Below are 18,335 nucleotides of genomic sequence, written 5' to 3' on the forward strand. Positions count from 1 at the left end.
AGGACTGGGATGTGAAAACATTGTAAGATGAGACTAAAATAATATTTAGTCCCACTGTTGATGGTACAGAAGATCATTTGCTTCCCAAAAGACACAGAAGTAAGTATTGCATGTTATTTATGCTAATGGTCATTCTCTCTGGAAAAGGGTCTGAAGGAAAGTTGTTTGCCTGACTTCTGTTTTTGCCTAAGAAACCTTGAGTTTCTCACATGAGCTGCTGCTTCTTATGCTTCTAGGGTATCAGGCTCCCTTCAAGACCTAATGCTGATAAAGTCACAAATATGCTGGAAGTTAAGTGAACTGTACTTCATGGTAATAAGAAAGAAGGAAAATTACAATGAATTGGTCATGAGTAATTTAATGATTGATACAGCAAAAGCAGATATTAATAAATAATTTTGGAAGACACCCTTGCTTGCTATTAAAAGCAAAGTTTCCAAATGCACGGACATTCCCCCTTGGCTCTCTATTTTTGTGAATTAAGCCCTTTTCTCAGACAGTTCTTTTTTATTAGAGGCCAGGTTTTGTTACATGCATTTATGCTAAGTGCGATCTTACACTATAAGCAGAATCAGTAATTTAAATGAAATACACTTTTTTGGTTTTGTTTTACATTTAAATACAATTGAGCGTTTTACAGTAGAATACGTCACCAAAAGACAAAGATTCTAAACCAGTATAGTTCTAGTGGAAACTGTGCTGTTCACCTTATTCTTTTTGAGAACTACATATTTCAGGTGATCCTGTTTATCTTCTGGTCCTGTTAACAGTAATATAGTTCAAAATGTTGGTCAGGTTAGGACTAGTCCTAAGTTAAGGAACTATTAAGTTAAGATAGTCCTAAGACCAAGGACTATCCATGTATACTAAGAATATATGAAACACATGGAACTACAGAACTTTAAACAATGCCCCTTAGATAACATTTTCAGAAAATAAAGATGTGAGAAGCTAACCATTAAACAAATCTGGTACTCAAATGCCAAATTTCAGTTAAGATCTCTGCTATAGTCTAGACCATTTTAAGAATAGAATATATACATGCTCCTACAGCTTTTTCTTGCGTGAGTCACTGGAATGAAGTTAGCCCTTCTGCATATGTGGGAGAGGTAGGATGGAATCTGTTTTCGTGAAAGAAGTCACTAAGGAGATGGATGTCCAGGAAGGGAAAAGTTGAGCCTGTTATTATTTCAGTTCTGCTTTGGCAGGAAGCAGGGCAGTGAACTTGACGAAGCTATAGGTACATCCTGGAGACTTTGCCAAGGCAGTTGGAACAAACATCTTCAAACTTTCAAAGCTTGGCTGAAAATGCATTGAAACACAAAACTGATCATAAATGGGAAATAAGAAAATGCAGCATTTCCATTTGGAATAATTTTTCATCAATATTTCTTTTCTCTGTAATTTTTTTCCTCTTTGTTGCCATTTGCTGCACAGCAGCATCCAAAACCTTTGGCCGCACATACAGTCAAGAAGGTTTCTCACTGAACTTGCAAGGTGTTCTGAAACTTTCTTCCTTTATACTACAGATCATGATGAGAATTAGGTTAATTATGTACCAGAAGCTAGAACTGACGTTAAGGCTTGCATTGTGAGACTCAGCCCATAAGTTTCTATTTTCTAGTAGAATTCTTAAAACTCATATGTGCTACTTGCTCTTACCTGATCCTACCTGATGAACCACCATTGTTCAAAGGAGGAAGAAGGAAAAAAGTTAAAGAAGTCCCCTCCTTCCCTGGCATTTCCCAGACTGAAGTATGAGAATTGCCTCTCCCTGGTATGGAAAAGCATATAAACTGTGGCTGGAAATCTGGAGCTGAGATATCTGTGCAACCATTGGGATAAACATATCTTGGACCTCACTGCAGTCAATGCATCTTCTTACAATAGGAAGTATTAATGAGAGTTTCCATGCTGAAGTGTGGCTCTGTAATAGTGCTTTTGGCTTATTTGAACAAATAATTTCAAAAAGTTTCCATTTGCATAAATTAATAGGGATTTTTTTAAAGCATCAACTTTACCCGAGTCAAAATTAAAACGCTTAGAACTTACTGCATAATCCGTTCTCACAAGCATTAGGGCAATCGCCACAGCGTTGTCCTCTTTTGTAGGGTGTCTTAATTGAATTTTTTAGGTTCCCCCTGAAACATCAACATTACTAACATAAGCTATGAAGTCAGTGTCACATATCCAAGAATAAAACTTAATGATATGAATGCATACATATATTAATGTATACTCAAACTTTGGTTATATGTCAAAGATATTTTATATACGTGTTGGGCTTATCTGGAAAGGTTTCTGTAGTGGGATGGAGGGGGAATTTACAGGGGTGGCTTCTGTGAGGAGACACCAGAAGCTGCTCCTATTTGAGACAGAGCCAGTGCCAGCCGGCTCCAAGTGAGACCTACTGTTGCCCAAAGCTGAGCCAATCAGTGGCAGTGGTACATAGTTAAGAAAGGGTAAAAACTTCTGTGCAACAGCAACCAGAAGAGAGGAGTAAGAATATGGGAGGAAACAACCTTGCAGACACAAAGGTCAGTGAATAAGGAAGGGAGGAGGTGCTCCAGATGCTGGAGCAGGGATTCCCCTGCAGCCCAGGCAGGGGTGAAGCAAGTTGTCCCCCTGCAGCCTGTGGAGGTCCATGGTGGAGCAGATGTCGACCCTTCAGCCCATAGATGACCCCACCCTGGGGCAGGTAAATGCACCCAAAGGAGGCTGTGACCCCATGGAGAAGACCCACACAGGTCTTCTGGCAGGACCTGTGACCCCTCGGGGGACCCACGCTGGAGGAGCCTGTTCCTGAAGGACTGCACCCCATGGAAGGGACCCATGCTGGAGCAGTTCGTGAAGAACTTCAGCCTGTGGGAGGGACCCACATTAGAGAAGTTTGTTAAGGACTGTTTCCCGTGGGTGGGACCCCACACTGGAGCAAGGAGAAGAGGGTGAGGAGGAAGAAGCAGCAGAGACAACATGTTATGAACTGACCACAACCCCCATTCCTCATCCCCCTGTGCCACTCACAGGGAGGAGGTAGAGAAATCAGGAGTCAAGTTCAGCTTGGGAAGAAGGGAAGGGTGGGCAGAAGGTGTTTTCTGGCTTGCTTTTATGTCTCATTATCCTACTCTGTTTGATTGGCAATAAATTAAGTTAATATCCCTCAGTCGAGTCTGTTTTGCTTGTGATGGTAATTGGTGAGTGATCTCTCCTTGTCCTTATCTTGACCCATGAGCTTTTTGTCATATTTTTCTCCCCCTGTCCCGTTGAGGAGAGGGAGTGATAGAGCGGCTTGGTGCATTATTGGCGGCCAGCCAAGGCCAACCCACCACAATATGTTTTAATGGGACTGTGAAAATTAATTTTAGGCAGTTTATGAAATCATGACTCTGCCTTAAAATTCCCACTGAAGTTCTTTGTGTTAATTATAGTTTTTACTGTACTGTTCATGTTGATATGCCTTTCTGGACCAAGACTTCAAGTAGAATGTGGAAAATATTTGTGATTTACTGTTATGAAAATTAGGATTTTTAGGTAAATGAAATTTGATCTGGAAATCAGTGTCACTCTTATGTGTTTTATGCTTTTGCTTGTTTGATAACTCTTTTGATGAGTCGTTTCGTATTCCTAATACATTCTTCAAAGTTGTTCCTCAGCTATGGGTGCTGTGCCCTGTTACAGATTTCACCATCTCCTGACTAATTTTGGTAATGTAATAAGAAGTTCCAGAATCAGAATCAATACATACATGGGGCAGTACTGGCAGACGTAAAAGTATTTGTATTTACTGTTGGGACAGGAAGCAACAGCACATCCGATTTGATAAGAATTGTACCAAACCATCTGTAGGTATAAGAATAAAAATAATAGGAGAATGAGAAATATACATTTGAAAATCAATTAAGTACAGTATGCATTACAGAAACATTTATAACCAATTTAAGTGACTTTATTTACCCTTTAAAATAAAATATATGTCCCACACTGATGGAAAAAACAGTTTTTTCCCTGTTTTCACCCCTGAACCAAAGAACATTTAGGATGTAATGATATAATAAATAATAATCACACACACACATAAAACATCACAATATACGTTTTCATTCAATTAAAACTGTTGAAGAAGATGTAGGAATCATACGTAAAATTTTGTATCCTTTGTTTCGTACAGGTGAACAGAGGAGATTGACATAAACCAATGTCCAAATGGAAACTCTCTGAGTCAATAGAACTCTGTAGACTGTAACAAACTCATTTATATTTCCTTCCTGATACCTTAATAATCCTATTCTTCTAGTGTCTGAGCAATTTTCAGATGTTAAACAAACAAAAAAAACCCCATTTCTTCCCTTTGTTTCTCCCTGATGTTTTGAAATACCAGTATCTTTACTCTGTAAAGACACTTAGCCTATCACTTCCATTTTAATTCTGTTACTTTGAAGTTTTTCATGTTGTTTTGTCAGAATAACTCTCATGTCTCCATTGTACTTATTCCCTTTAAAGATAATGAGTGGGTAAAAGTTGCTTAGCTAACATAGGTATATATTTATTCAGCCTGAAATATTAAAAAAGTTGCATCTACCTGAGTGTAATGGCCAATCACAGCATCTTGTGGGTTTGCTCCTGTTCCATATTCAAAATTTTTATTCTCATCATACCAGGCCTGAATAACATCTGACCATGAGAAAGGGGCAGATGCCATGAAGAGATTTTCACCACATTGTACAGCTGAAAAGAGAAAGGTACAGAGAAGTGCATAAAAGATACACATGTAAGAAAAATACAGCAAAAGGTGGTGTGATTTCCATCGATGTTCTCATCCCAGATGGGAGAGCACGGTGGGTTTTTTTTTTTCCGGTTCAGTGACATCACTCTTTGTCAATACTGAAGTTGTCACTTGACCAGATTGCAGCATGGCCAGCCTGTTTGGCTGGTAATTTTGTTGTTGACAGACCTTCTGCATGTCTGTAGATACACCTGCACATGTGCACCACAGATTCATGACTGTAATTTTGCTGTCTGAAGGTTAGCAACCTAGTCATTATTCAGGCCACAGCTCAGTAATCTTGGGAAAATTCCAATAATTCAAAGCGTATTTCTAGTACACAAGGAGGTGTCTACGCTGCCTTTACCTACTGTTTCTGTTCAGGTCCAACCTTACTGCATATGCCTTAGTTCTCATCTAGAATTCACCTTAGGAAGAAACAGAAGATACGATTTTTAGGCAAAAAAGTAAGGGGGCTGAAGGAAAGTCCACATCTTTCATACTGTATAGACAGGTGTCAGTCAACACCACATTGGGCACTGATCATAGCTTTTGCTAACATTATATAGCTGTAACTTCAGTATCCAATGAATGAAGTGTTTATATGAGCCTCCAAGATAGTTAGAGCTTGCATGTTGCCAGGGGATTAAAAAAACTATGGGTCTTGTCTTACAAATTATGCTTAGTACCACCAATTGGTTTTGGGCCTTCACCATTTTCCCCTTCCTTCCCAGACAGTTTGATCCAGCACACGTAAGCTGGTTTCTACAGTAAACCCTTCTTTCTGATGAAAGCAGATTCTCTTCTTTCTGATGGAAGTTTTGAGAGAATATGCTTTCTCACTATGATTTTTTTTTTCACCTACTGAAGAAAATGGGATTTAGCTATGTAAAACTGATGTAATTGGAATGGATTAAACTTTTCTTACTTACTGGGCAGATTTATATCTAGAATTTTGCCTTTGCCCCATGGACCAACAAAATGACACTGGCAACAAATGGCATTTCAAACAAACAAACAAAGAAAGAAACAAAGAAACAAAGAAACAAAGAAACAAACAAACACCCAACCCCAAAACACCAACAAAACAAAAAACAAACCAGTCACATCAATAACATATATGACATTATCCAGTTAGCACTCATGCTTCACTTACTGGTTCTCCTCCTCTCAGCAGGACTGTGGCTTAAAGTACACTGATTGGCCCATTTTTGGGCATTGTCTGCAGCTGGAGAACACCATTCCTTAATGAAAGAAGGAAATATTAGTTATTCAGATATATACCAATAAATAACCCCTCATGAAGACACAACATTTGGAAATTACACTTCAAATCAGAAAAAAACCATAGACAAAATCCTTTTCTTCCCCTTTTTTGGGGAGTAGGAACAAAGTTACTATGCACCCAGGGGAAGAATAGAAACTAAGACTGATGAAGAATGCATCAGAAAAAAATTAACAATGCCATGGTTCCTCGTTTTCCTTTTATTTTTCCTCCAAAAGAAAGAGACATTATTGCTCAGGCACCACAAAATTTTCCAGACTTACTTTTCCACCTGGCCAGCTTTATATTTCTCTTGGTGCTGGCCATGCTCAATCCTTAGGAATGGTCTGGAGGGTGAATTTGTGGCTAAATAAAATAATGTGGCCTTGCATACAGTCCTGTATCTCTCATAGGGTCCATTACTCATTGCAAATAGATTTACATCACGCAACTTACCATCCTCATCATGTTGCTGGCAGTTGGGTTTACTCCTCTCCTGAGGGTATTATGTCTGTCAACAATCAGCTTCTGCTGGTCAGCTTTGATAGTTGACAGAGCATCAAAATCTTCATGTTCCTGAGTTGAAAGAACATGTTAAATTTCTTTTTTGTTTGAATGTAACTAAATCCTGAATCCTGTCTAGGAAATATTAAAATGCCAAAATATTAATATCAACCCAGGAGACGATCCTTGTAATGGAGAAGGTACAGTGATATGGTTGGTCTCCTAAGTACCCTTAGGGGTGCTTCCATGTGGAGTAGCACTTTGGAGCTCCACAGTGTAGACCTTAGCAGTAACACTGGTTCCTACATTATATCTGACAACCCTCTGAGGAAGGGTGAGATGTTCTGGAATATGTCATGTGCCTGTAGACTCTTAAATTTAGGCAACTGAATCAGACAATTTACTATTACTATAATTTCCTTCATGAGGTTTTGAGGGAACAGGATCTAAAAATCAGCTGAAGACATGATTGTGCTTTTGATGTATTCCCCTTCTTCAGTATTTTAAATGTGCCTATTAATGCCTTTTTATTGAAGGAACTTATTGTTTAATCACAGGATCATCACAGACCTCTTGTGATACTTCATCAGGACATCACACTGAACCAAAGTGTGCCTATGTTTTTCATGCCATAGATTTTCTTCCACTCCTGCCATAACTGATAGCATTCCTCAAACTTTTCATGTGTTTTCTAATTAAAAAACAGCCATATGAAGAACTCAGCCTCCTCTTTACAACCATTGTCACTAGTCTTCAAGACTGCAGCATGGAGAACAGAAATTGAAGAATTAGGGGGAAATGTAGTGAAGCCTTCCATCACATTAGTATTTCTGAAGCAGAAGTAATGAACTTCAAACTTCAGACTAAGTATGGGTTGGGAGGAACCACCCTAAGTGTGCACTGATTATCTTAGTTTTTTTAGCTTTTTGAGGGAAATCAGTGATACACATTGAGAGGATGGGACTGTGAGCAAAGGACCTGTAGGACAAGAAAGGGAGAGAGTTAGGTAACTGCTGCCTGTAAAAGTGTAGGGAATTAACAGGTAGAGAGCTGGGTCTTTGGGAGATGGAGATAACTGGATCTGTGTATGGGAGCTTCTGGAAAGTATAGTTATGTCTGAACCAACTCATAAGCAACAGTAAGCCTGTAGGTGGTTTAGTGTGCAAACGTGGAACCAGTCTACTGCTTTGAAATTAAACAGACTTCAAGGATAAAAGCGTTCCAAATCCTAGGTATCTACTTAGACTCTTCCTGCACATGATTGGTGTGCGTAGGAAAAACCATATTCAGTCAGACCACAAGTGCCTCAGGTCCCACCCAGGTTTGCTGAGTACAAGTGTGGATCCTACCTCTCCAGTGGATGGAGACAGCACAGCTGTGAGACACAGGAAGACCACCAGCAGGATCATCTCTGAAACAGGGAGAATGAGGATTTAATTTATTTTTTTACAGAGCTTTCATTTCTGTGAATCCATAATTCACCTTTTGTGTATTTCATGGCTTTTTATCAAGTAGTAAGGTAAGGTTTTCTTTCTCTCATCCTTCTGTCCTCCTCCCATTTTTAGAAGTAAAAAAATAAAATTAATTCCTCCTTTTCATTTCAAAATTTCTGTGAATCAACCGCTTTGGTCATGTCTTACTTCCTGCTGTAATCCTGGCCAAATGCTTTCACCTGAATCCACAGTACAGCAGGACATTCGTGCTTCCTCGCCTGTAGGCAGCCTTCTGCTCATGGCCACGCTGTGGAACGGCTGAGGAGGGATGCTGCTTTCAGCTTGTTTCTGTGTCTGAGTTAGTCTGAAACTCCCTATCGCCTGCTTTCAATGGAATTTATTGGTTGAAAGGCGTGTTAGAGAGTCAGCCCATGTGCAGACCTCTACGCTTAAGTGTCCGAGTCTAGATTCAAACGCCTTAGTTAATGACCAGCACTGCAAAGCCTTGCACAAGAGCTGGGGCAGAACTGGCTGTACCAGAAATGGACCAGCACTGGCTTCCTGGGGAAGACTTTCAGAAAGCTTTTTTTTGTTTTTATTTTTTTGAAGACAACTCTTGATTATATTACAGGTAGTGTGGAACAGTAGTAGAAATGAGAGCCTTCTCTAAACAAAGGAGCAATCACCAGACTCTGGACTCCAAGACTCTACTTGCTTAGGAAGCTGAAAATGCCATACCGTCCCACTACAGTGATCCAGGAGGTAATAGGTCACTTCAAAGTTCTGGTCTGATTGCAATCAGTCATAGGAGTTGCATTCAGCTTTTTTCTGCTTAGGTACCTTGGGCAGGCAAGCAGGTAACTAGAGTGGAATTTACTTATTTTGGCATTTTTCCCAGGCTCTCACTCCAAGGGAATTTATGGGCATGTTGCCACTGAGGTATATTATTAGTTTAACTTCTTATTTGGTTTTGAGGGCTGCTGGTTTTAGTTTTAATGTGTTCTTGAGGAAAGGCCAATAGGATCTGTTGATCTTTCCATATCCAGTAAAGCCCCTTTACCTTAAGGCAACCAGTTTATATAAAACACAAGGTGCTCCAGCTCAAGGAGAACATGTGGGTAAGAAAAACTACCCTTTTCCAAGTGGTACAGGAAGGCCCATTTTCCTCACCAGCTTGCTTATGTTGCACAGGTGACCCACAGTCCCCGGCCTGAAGGCATGGGTGCTGCTCCAGCTCTGCTGAAGAGCAAAGCCCATTGAAATGGGCTGTGACTATGGGCAGCTGTAGCTCAGAGACCAAAACCCTGGACAGACTGGCCACATCTGTACAATTAAAATTTTCACAGCCTTCAAATAGGGTGGCTTATTTCAAGCACTGGTAGTTGAGGAAAGATCTAGTTGATCTGGTAGAAAAAATTGCTGGCAATTAACTAATAAGTAATTGATTTCCAGTTCTTGGTATTGCCTTATGTCACTTATGTTTAAGTTCGACATCACCTATGCCTCCTTGAAGTGCTTTAGGATCACAGAACTTTTTCTTATTAACTTCTCTAACACTTATTTCTCAGAGCCGTTACACAACTTTGCAGTTGGCATGACTTAGGTGTTTAACAATAAAAGGTTATACTCTCAATAAGATGAAAAATAATTCCTTTCACTTAATTTATGATTAGAAAGTAAATAGAGGTGAGGGTTATTTTTAGCTGCACTCAAGTTACAAGCAAAAATATGCCTTTTGAGTGCAAAATGTGATGATATGCAAATAGAAAACAACCCTTTTGCACTTAAAACATGTAAAAACAAATTCCCCATTTCAAAGGAAAAATAACTCTTCATTGAAATTGTGAAGCTTTCTATTTTGTAAACCAAACTGAAGAAGCTAACTTAAAGACATGGGCAAAGTATTCATTCACTGTAATATTTTCTATGAATTAAGTTACAATGAAATATAATTGGTAATTTAATACATGATACAAGTTTCAAAATGCCATTGGAATGCTTTTTAAGACCCAATGAGTTTCCTGCTCCAAGATATTAACATGCTTTTGGCAATCCCACTGATTTCAACCAAATGCTTATAGTTTATGAGATGTAAATTTAATTGCTCTGCATTAATTTCTAGGCACTGGTCCTAAAATCAGTCTCTCTGTCCCCCTCCCCTGTTCCCCCTCAATCAAGCATAAATCAGGACATGTGCCAAGTCTTATTGACTTCCCTGCAACTCCATCTGTGTACAGGGATCTGCCACTGAAAGATGGTGCTTTAGCATCCCTAGTTTGTATGACTTTAGCAAACTTGTGTGAATATGTTTTTGCCATCCATCTTCCTTAAAAAAAATGTGTATCCTAAATTATTCATACAGTTGAATATCTATTATAAAAGAGCATTCCCATTATTTTTATTATCCTTGAAAAGCACCTGAAGTAGAATAATACTAGCTGTGATTTCACTTGTACAGCATTGTTGCCCAAGCTCCTGTTTAGCAGCCACCTTGCACAAGAGTGGCAATTTCCCCACTCTGAAAATTCATGGTGATAGCTACATATAGCAACAGAATATACTGAATATATAGCCAATTCAATATGTTCAGTCTGTCTTTGCCTCTTTCTCTACATACGTATATTCTGCTGAGATACTGCTTACTTGCACACAGGCAGATTTTCATCTGTTTTTGATTGTTCATCAATTTTCTCTCCCCTTTCTTTTCCAGCTCATGTTACACTATTGCCCATGTAATCATTATTTTTCACTGAATAAAATCCTCTTTCTGTGACTGTCCTAAATTGTTCAAGAAGTCTTCTGACTATAGGTTGCATTTTAATACATGAAAAAAGTGCAATACTTTAAACAAACAGATCAATCTAAATCCTACCTTTTGTCTCTAGGAAGATAGGAAGTTCCTTACGTCCTTCCTCAGCTGATTGTAGAAGTGACCAGAGTCCTCACTGGAGGGTGATTTATAGCTCTTCTGTTTCCTGATAGGACAAGGTGACTCAGCGTCACAGGTATTATAAAATTCAAATAGTGACCAGATAGAACAGGCATTTGTCAAGTGCATATTTTCCCAAGGAGGAAGTTGTTTGCTTGTATTCCTTTGTTATTTCCTCTTACTTCTGGTATTGGAAGAGAGTAAATACTCTGAAATGAGTTTTGTATGTAGTGCTCCTTATATGTGAAATTTGCAGTCAATGTGAACGCCAGGTACAAAGGCTCTCTGCTAATGATTGATGCATCCAGTTGTAGTGAGACTTGATCTTAATCTCCAGCAACGCAAATAAACTCAACTGGCTATTGAGGTGTCTCCAGACTGACATCGTGGTAACCAAGATGGAATCTTGCCTATTGATTTTTCCATGGGGATAAAAAAAGTCTTGGGCCAAGTTCCTGTTCATGCAATGGCTTCTTTACATCAATCCTATAGTATAAAAGTCAAAGGAGGAGACAAGGATATTTCTGTAATTGATATTTTTATCCAGTATTGGATAAAGATTAAAAGATCACTGTGTGCCCTAACATTAAAACAGTTTGATTTGACATTTCCAGGTACCTGGAGTAAGATGAGAATGGGTAGAAGTAGTGCCAGATCAGAAAGGTATGTGTGTGCATATAAACTGCTTCTGTCCACATTTAGTCTGAAGTAATTACTGACCAGAACAGCTGTCATTGTCTGCTTTTATACAAAATGTTGCTATTTTTCTATTTAAATTCAGGTCTTCCTTCCTCATAGTCACTCAACTCCTACCCTAGTCTCCTGTGAAGTGTGTCTTCAAAACAATCTTTTGCTTTTCATTACCTGGGAAACCAGTGTATTGGCTCTACCAGACAAAATGGTAGTGGTTTGATTTGTTGTTTTGTAATTATGTGGGAAGGAACACACTGTCAGCAAGTTTGTGGTTCACATCAAATTGCAGGGACTGGTCAATATGCTGGATAATAAGGCTGCCATTCAAAGGAATCTCAAAAAACTGGAGAAGAGATTTGACAGAAAAGATCTGAAAGTAAACAGTTGGGAAAGACCAATTGTTTAGGGAACGGCTCTAACAAAAAGCACTTAAGGGTTGTTGGTCGATGACAAGTTGCATATGAGTAAACAGTGAGGGCTGACCATGTGCTGCGTTGTATTAGCCACTCTCCAGTGAGAGTACCGAGAACAGTGATTATACCCACTTTTTCAGCACTTCTGAAACTCTGTCTGGGCTACTGTGTCCAGTTTTGGAGTCCCCCATATAAGAAAGACATTAATAAGCTGGAGTAAGCCTAGCAAAGGGCCACAATGTTGGCAAGGGGAGAGGCGGAGATGGACTCTTTTAAGACATGGACATGAGGTAAGGGCCACAGATTGTAACCCTAACTACATATAAAGAAAAATAATTTTTACAGTGAGGCTTGTTTAGCACTGAAGCAGATAGACTAGGGAGGTGGTCGATTTTGCATGCTTGGAGATATTAGAAACTGGACAAGGTGCTGAGCAATCTAATTTCACACTCAAGTTGGTGATGCTTTGAACGTGGTGTTAGACCAGATGAGCTTCAGAGGTCCTGTACAACCAAAACTGTTCTAAGGTAGTGTGATTTTTATATTGTTTACACTGGAAAGGCACCAAATGAGGCTTGTCTTATTTTACTTGTTGACAGATATGACAATTAATTACAGTGGGAACCTCTAATCATTGTATGAGCAAGCAAGTGTTACTAGCATAATTGCTATAACCACTACTAATGAAAAAAGTTGCATCCAGGTGATCAGTGAACCATGGATCCTAAGGTAACGACTAAATCCTATCATGCTCATGTCATTAATCTCTCTACCTTGTATACACTGAGACTTCTTGAATTAACTCTTTATTTAAGTGTAAGAGCTGTCCTTAAACCTGAGTGAATTATTCTGAACAACATCCTAACCTTTCTGTGAATAGAGATTCTGTCATAAAGCTTCACAAATTGTTCCTATATTTTATTATCATAGAATCAGAGAATCATAGAACAGCCCATGTTGGAACAGACCTCAAAAGATCACCTGGTCCAACCTTCCATGGGAAGGGGAACCTAGATGAAATTATCTAGAACCCTGTCCAATCGCATCTTGAAAACCTACAGTGATGGGGACTCTACCATGTCCCTGGGGGGGTTATTGCAGAGAATGATCATTCTCGTTGTGAAAAATTTAGTTCTTATATCAAGATGAAACCTCTCCCAGGGCAACTTGTACCTGTTGATCTCTGTCTTCTCCATGTGGCTCCTCAGGAAGAGATAGCCTCCATCTTCTTCATAGCTGCCTTTTAAGTCCTGGAATATTGTGATGAGCTCCCCTCTGAGAAAAGACCTAACTCTTCAGTGTTTCCTCATAGGACAGGTTCTGAGACCACTGATCAACTTTGGGGCCCTCTTTTGGGCCCTGTCCAGTCTGTCCACATTTTTCTTGAATGGTGGAGATGAGAATTGGATATAGTACTTCAGATATGGCCTGACGAGCACTGCGTAGAGTGGGATGATCATGTCTCTGCCTCTACTAGCCCCTGCAGATGCAGCCCAGGATCCAATTTGCCTTTGGCGCTGTAGCAACGCACTGCTGACTCATGTTTGGCTTGTTATCCACTAGGATGGGATCCCAGAGGCTAGCACAGTAAGAACAAGGAGCCCTAATAAACTATATAAAGAACCATACTTCAGATTCCTCTCATCTGTCTTTAGATGTTCAGACAATGCTTATCTAACACCAAATAGGTGTCTAGAATCTCTCACTAGTCAACAGAGAGTCAACACCTTTCTCTTTTCCTATCTTAGACACCTATCTTAAGTAAATTGGCCTCTGAAAATATTGCCTGTTCCTGTTGGCTACAAAGACAGCCTGACCTAGTTCAGATGCCACAAAAACATCTAAAACCCCCTCTGCCAAAATATTCCTGTACGTGGAAGGCAGTCTCCAAATACCTGGATGTTCCTGTTTTTGTTCTACTTTGTGACTGTAGAAAGAATTAGGTGAGAATTAGATGTAGAAAGAATTAGATTTTTTCCAGTGGGGAAAAAAATCCTTGTTATAATAAAGGTTAATCTCAGCTAGGTTTATTAATCTAAAAATTCATTTTTAGTTTTAAAGTGGCAGGTAACCTCCAGGTTCATCCTACTTAGAGACAAACCTTGGGTGACATCCCTGTTCGGTGATTAAAAATGACACCTGAATTAGAGATGTCAAAATATTTGAGAGAGAAATTTCACCTTCCCGACCGTACAATCACTTCTGTTCAGCAGTCCTGCATTATAAATGGGTGGAGCAGTCTCATTCTCTTCCCACCACAAACTGAAAGACCAAACGCTCATCTGGAGTTTCATGCCTGTTACGCAAATGGAACAGTCAATAAATGCATTGCTTTTAAAGGCCAAAGAGACTTTCTGGCAGCTTTCCCACTGGTATTTTAGACATAACTGGCCACATTCTTTTCTCATGCTCCATATGACGAAAATGTTCTCAATTATTCAAGCATATCATTTTTTTATTATCTTGAACAAAAGGGTGCTCTTTTCTATATATCATCTACATTTATCTCAGGGAGGTAATTCCTCTGTGAACAGAGTAACCTCAGATCACATGCTTGATAAATATTTTGAGTCCATTATTGAGATTCCAAAGTATATTAATAATCCTGAAGGAAACCTGATGCCTCAGCTTTTATTTCCACCTCAATTTTGTGTTTCCCAAAGCCTCAGTTTTACCAGTAAACTGATGGGAATATTGTGCCATTAAGCACAACCTTTGGGAAACAGCAGCTTCCCTAAGTATCTCTAGGAATAGACTGGTTGCAAAGTCCATCACTGAGGCACAATGCTTCCATCCTAAGGACGATGATGGTCCTTTCAAGGGTCAATGGCTCTTTCTTCTCTCTCTAACATCCCTCACTTCTGCGTGCAGAGCACAAAACCCAGGCTTTTCTGTGGCTCTTCCCAGAGTAATAAAGGCAGTAACTCCAAGCAAGCATGACTTCAGAGGTTAAACAACCTTTATTTATTTAGTAGCTTCGGATTTCTGCCATAGCAAATGCATTTAGCAACAGTGTATTGATTTAGAAGGATTATGTGTCCAGGATCTACTATATCAGGCAGTCATACAGAAAAATGTAGTTACAAATGAAATTAAATTTCCATAGTTTATCTGAAAGAAGTGCTTCCATGTTTAGAGTGAGATGTTGCTTGACACTATTTTAGCATTATGGCAAGGCTGTATAACAATATCTTCATACCATACCATACTTTTCTATAAGGCCTCATTTAGATCTTTGGTACAGTTAGTTCCCAGCATACACGCTGTTATCAATTCTGATCAAAAAACACTGAGAAGAGCATGTTTAGATATTATGGAAGGGAATATCTGTGATAACCATTTGGGGCCTGGAAAAAATGATAGAAAAGTATTCTGGAGATTTTTATACATGTCTGATATATATTTCTTAGCCTTTGTTGAACATTGACTGTTTAAGGAAATAGTATGTCTAAGGGTATGATCCAAAACTCAGTATCCTCACTGAATGTTACACTGGACTAGTGGAGCTCCCATTTCTCTTCTTCCCAAAGGGTTTTTTTTAGGTATGGTCTAGCCTTTAACCTGATCAAACCCTGAGGTGCTCTAAAGCAAGAGACCATTATAGAAATAGCAGAGTCTTGTGTTTAAGACTAACAATGTACTTTCTTAAGAAAGTAGAGTTGGAATTAAAGATTAATTCTATCAAAGAATCTGAGCGGAAGAAAATTTTGTTGCAGAATTGTATTTCTGTGTTTCTATATCCCTGTATGTGTTTATTTATCTCTCTATGACTCAGAGTAGAGAAAAAAATCCATTGGGCAAGGAGAGCTGTGTTCACAGTGCAAATGCATTTTGCTCCACCACTTGTGGTTCCCCAAGCATTGCAAATCAGAGCAAATCTTCAGGTTTTTGGGGCTCACTGAAGACAGCTTGGTTGGAAATTCAGTCATTGTTTCATTGGCTGTGGTGGTGTACAGGTTATCCAGTGAAAGGACCTGAGTGTCATATCTCCTCTTATGGCCAAAGGAAGGGTGTCCACTCAAGCCTGAATCTCAACATCTTATTTGCCCTTTATTACATCCTTCATCAATGTGTAGGAGAAAAAGAGGGCTCCAAGAGCCCTGTGCATATAAAGGTAATGAAAGCTGAACCTTTTGTTTTCAGGTATTCTATGTTAACAGATACATGCAATACAGGAAACTTTACCTATCAACCTGTGCATCTAATGAACTGCTGTGCCAAAAGTAAGTCAAGTGTGATTGCAATATAAGAAAGGAACATAGACAATGCTACTGAGTCATGCCTTTTCCTTCTTTTTAAGAAGTAAGTATTTGCAGTCTACACAACGTTATGGTTGTGACCATCTCCTGCATTAGTGGCTTATATAGTCACATACCCTTTGAATTCATTTAAAAGCAAGGTTTACTAGGAGAGATAATGAACAGTTCTGAAGAAAAGAATATTATGAAGACTATTAAGTCCATGTTCTCCAAGTCATTTGGGTACCAGAAATGGAATTTAATTAAACACAGAAATCTACATTTGAGCAAGGCTCCTTTCTTTGGACTCTGGAAATTAACAGGCAGCTTTGGAACTTGTTTCATTTCATTCTGAAGTCAACATCTAGACAAAATCCTACTGTGTCCTAGAAGTACCTGTTTATCTTATGATTATTGGATGGCCATATTTAAGTTTCTTTTTTTTTTTAATTCTTCCTATATTTAATTATTTCATTTAACTAATTAATGAAAGACATACTAAAAATTAGCCTGATTTTTAGGATAAACAAGTGTAGCAGAAGCTGAGGGAATTGTGTGAATGAAGGGAATAGCATATTGAAAGCTGGTGCACACCTCTGGAGAGTTAGTCTTTCCTGGTCTTTTCTTCGCTTTACAGGGAACTTCTATAGCTTCTCTCTGGTTTCTGTGTGATTTTCTATGGTTTCTCATGCTGGGGAAGACAGATTAAGAAAAAGCAGAACCTAATCAAAGTCAGGGCAAGGGGAAGAGAATGTCAAAATGTGGAAGAGAAAATGAACCATTTGTCAGAGTAGATGAAGGCTGAATTTGTGAAGGTTAAGAGAAGCTTTTTGGTGCCTTCAGAAAGAAAAAGAGGACCAAAGGGGTTGAAGAGAAGTCCAAGATTGTCAGAGGTAACTGTGATTGTTATCTCTCTGGCAAGAAGCCCCGAGGATTCTAAAAATATCAGTAGTAAAAGTATTTCTGGACATATTTGATAAATATCAATGCATATGTCCACCCAAGTTGTCTCAGAAAAGGGGAATACTAATTGCAGGATATGATAGGAGGAAACAAGAGAAAAACAGTTGCTTGTCAAATGCAGGAAGTTTGTGGCTCAGTCAGGAATGGAACTTAATTTCTGTAAAGCCAGTCTTTCCTTTCTCCTTCTCTAACAAAAAATGTCATTAAGAGAGATCTGCATGGTGCAGGTCTTACTCATATGCTGTACATCCACCAAAAGGTTCTGAGAGTCCTCTTTGGATATGTCCTCAGTAGCAAGTGTAGACAAAGGTGCGCAAGCATAGATTATTTGCAAGAAGGAATGAATGTCTCTATTCACGGAGACATGAGCACTGCCAGGGGGTGAGGGTTATCCGCCTTGGATCGCACACCATACTGCAGGGATGTAACTATATTGCTCTGTGCCTTAGCTCACTGATACTTGCAGTTCTGTGCTATGTGTGTGATGATTTGCAGGGCTGCATCTCCACACACTCAGGGAAGTTTGAAGTGCAGACACAGAAGCGGGAATTTTGTTGCTGAAACACGGATGTCTGTTGCCAGTTTTGCTGTAGCATATTTGAGACATATGCATGGTACTGACAGGTATTACACGGCACTTATGGGAGACTATCCTTCTGGAGTGTCAGATGGAGGCTAGGTAGGACATCCTACAGTACTTAAAATAACTCTAAATGTCTATATGTAGGCAAATGCATCATATCCCTATTGTATCAGGCATCATTATCTTGCCTGCCCTCAGCCATGCTTCAAAATGCTGGAGATATCCCAGAAGTTGTCTGTCATATCTGCACGGCTTCTAAAATGACACTAAATACCAAAGTTTGGGCAGCTGAATATAGCGCACTGTCTGCTTCAGTCACTTTCCTTCAGCTGTTGAAATCAGTTACCTCAACTTTAGTGCTTGACACTGTCTTAAGAAGCTGTAAGATATTTTGCCTTAACATTAGCTACTGGTTCAGAAAGTTTGAGCTTCCCATTGATGTTTTTTTGTATCTGACAAGCCTGGGTGGCTGTCTCAGATATGCCAGGAATCTTACACCACCAAGAACAGCTAAGCTCAGGGAAAGAAATGGAGACTCAGCTGTCTAAATGTC

The 18,335-nt window shown here is 39.3% G+C and overlaps 1 protein-coding gene across 1 annotated transcript; it reads right to left on the reverse strand.

Moving 5' to 3' along the window:
- Nucleotides 1-356: 356 nt before the first annotated feature.
- LOC135312904 (cysteine-rich venom protein TRI1-like) lies at nt 357-10,886 on the reverse strand. The gene is made up of 8 exons (XM_064448648.1): nt 10,836-10,886; nt 7,880-7,941; nt 6,483-6,602; nt 5,919-6,006; nt 4,580-4,725; nt 3,746-3,840; nt 2,053-2,141; nt 357-1,302 (listed from the first exon to the last, which is right to left on the reverse strand). Exons 2-8 carry the CDS (start codon nt 7,937-7,939, stop codon nt 1,292-1,294), a joined length of 609 nt encoding a protein of 202 aa, XP_064304718.1. The 5' UTR covers nt 7,940-7,941; nt 10,836-10,886; the 3' UTR covers nt 357-1,291.
- Nucleotides 10,887-18,335: the final 7,449 nt, after the last annotated feature.

The sequence above is a fragment of the Phalacrocorax carbo genome, chromosome 3 (assembly GCF_963921805.1).
Source record: "Phalacrocorax carbo chromosome 3, bPhaCar2.1, whole genome shotgun sequence".
NCBI lineage: Eukaryota > Metazoa > Chordata > Aves > Suliformes > Phalacrocoracidae > Phalacrocorax > Phalacrocorax carbo.

What these genes read in the sequence shown, in the direction of transcription:
- LOC135312904 (XM_064448648.1), bottom strand. Translation starts at nt 7,939, where the DNA reads ATGATCCTGCTGGTGGTCTTCCTGTGTCTCACAGCTGTGCTGTCTCCA. An exon ending in TGCTGAGAGGAGGAGAACCA is followed by an intron (nt 4,726 to 5,918) that starts GTAAGTGAAGCA and finishes TTCTCTTTTCAG; the next exon opens with CTGTACAATGTGGTGAAAAT. An exon ending in TGATTGGCCATTACACTCAG is followed by an intron (nt 3,841 to 4,579) that starts GTAGATGCAACT and finishes TTATACCTACAG; the next exon opens with ATGGTTTGGTACAATTCTTA.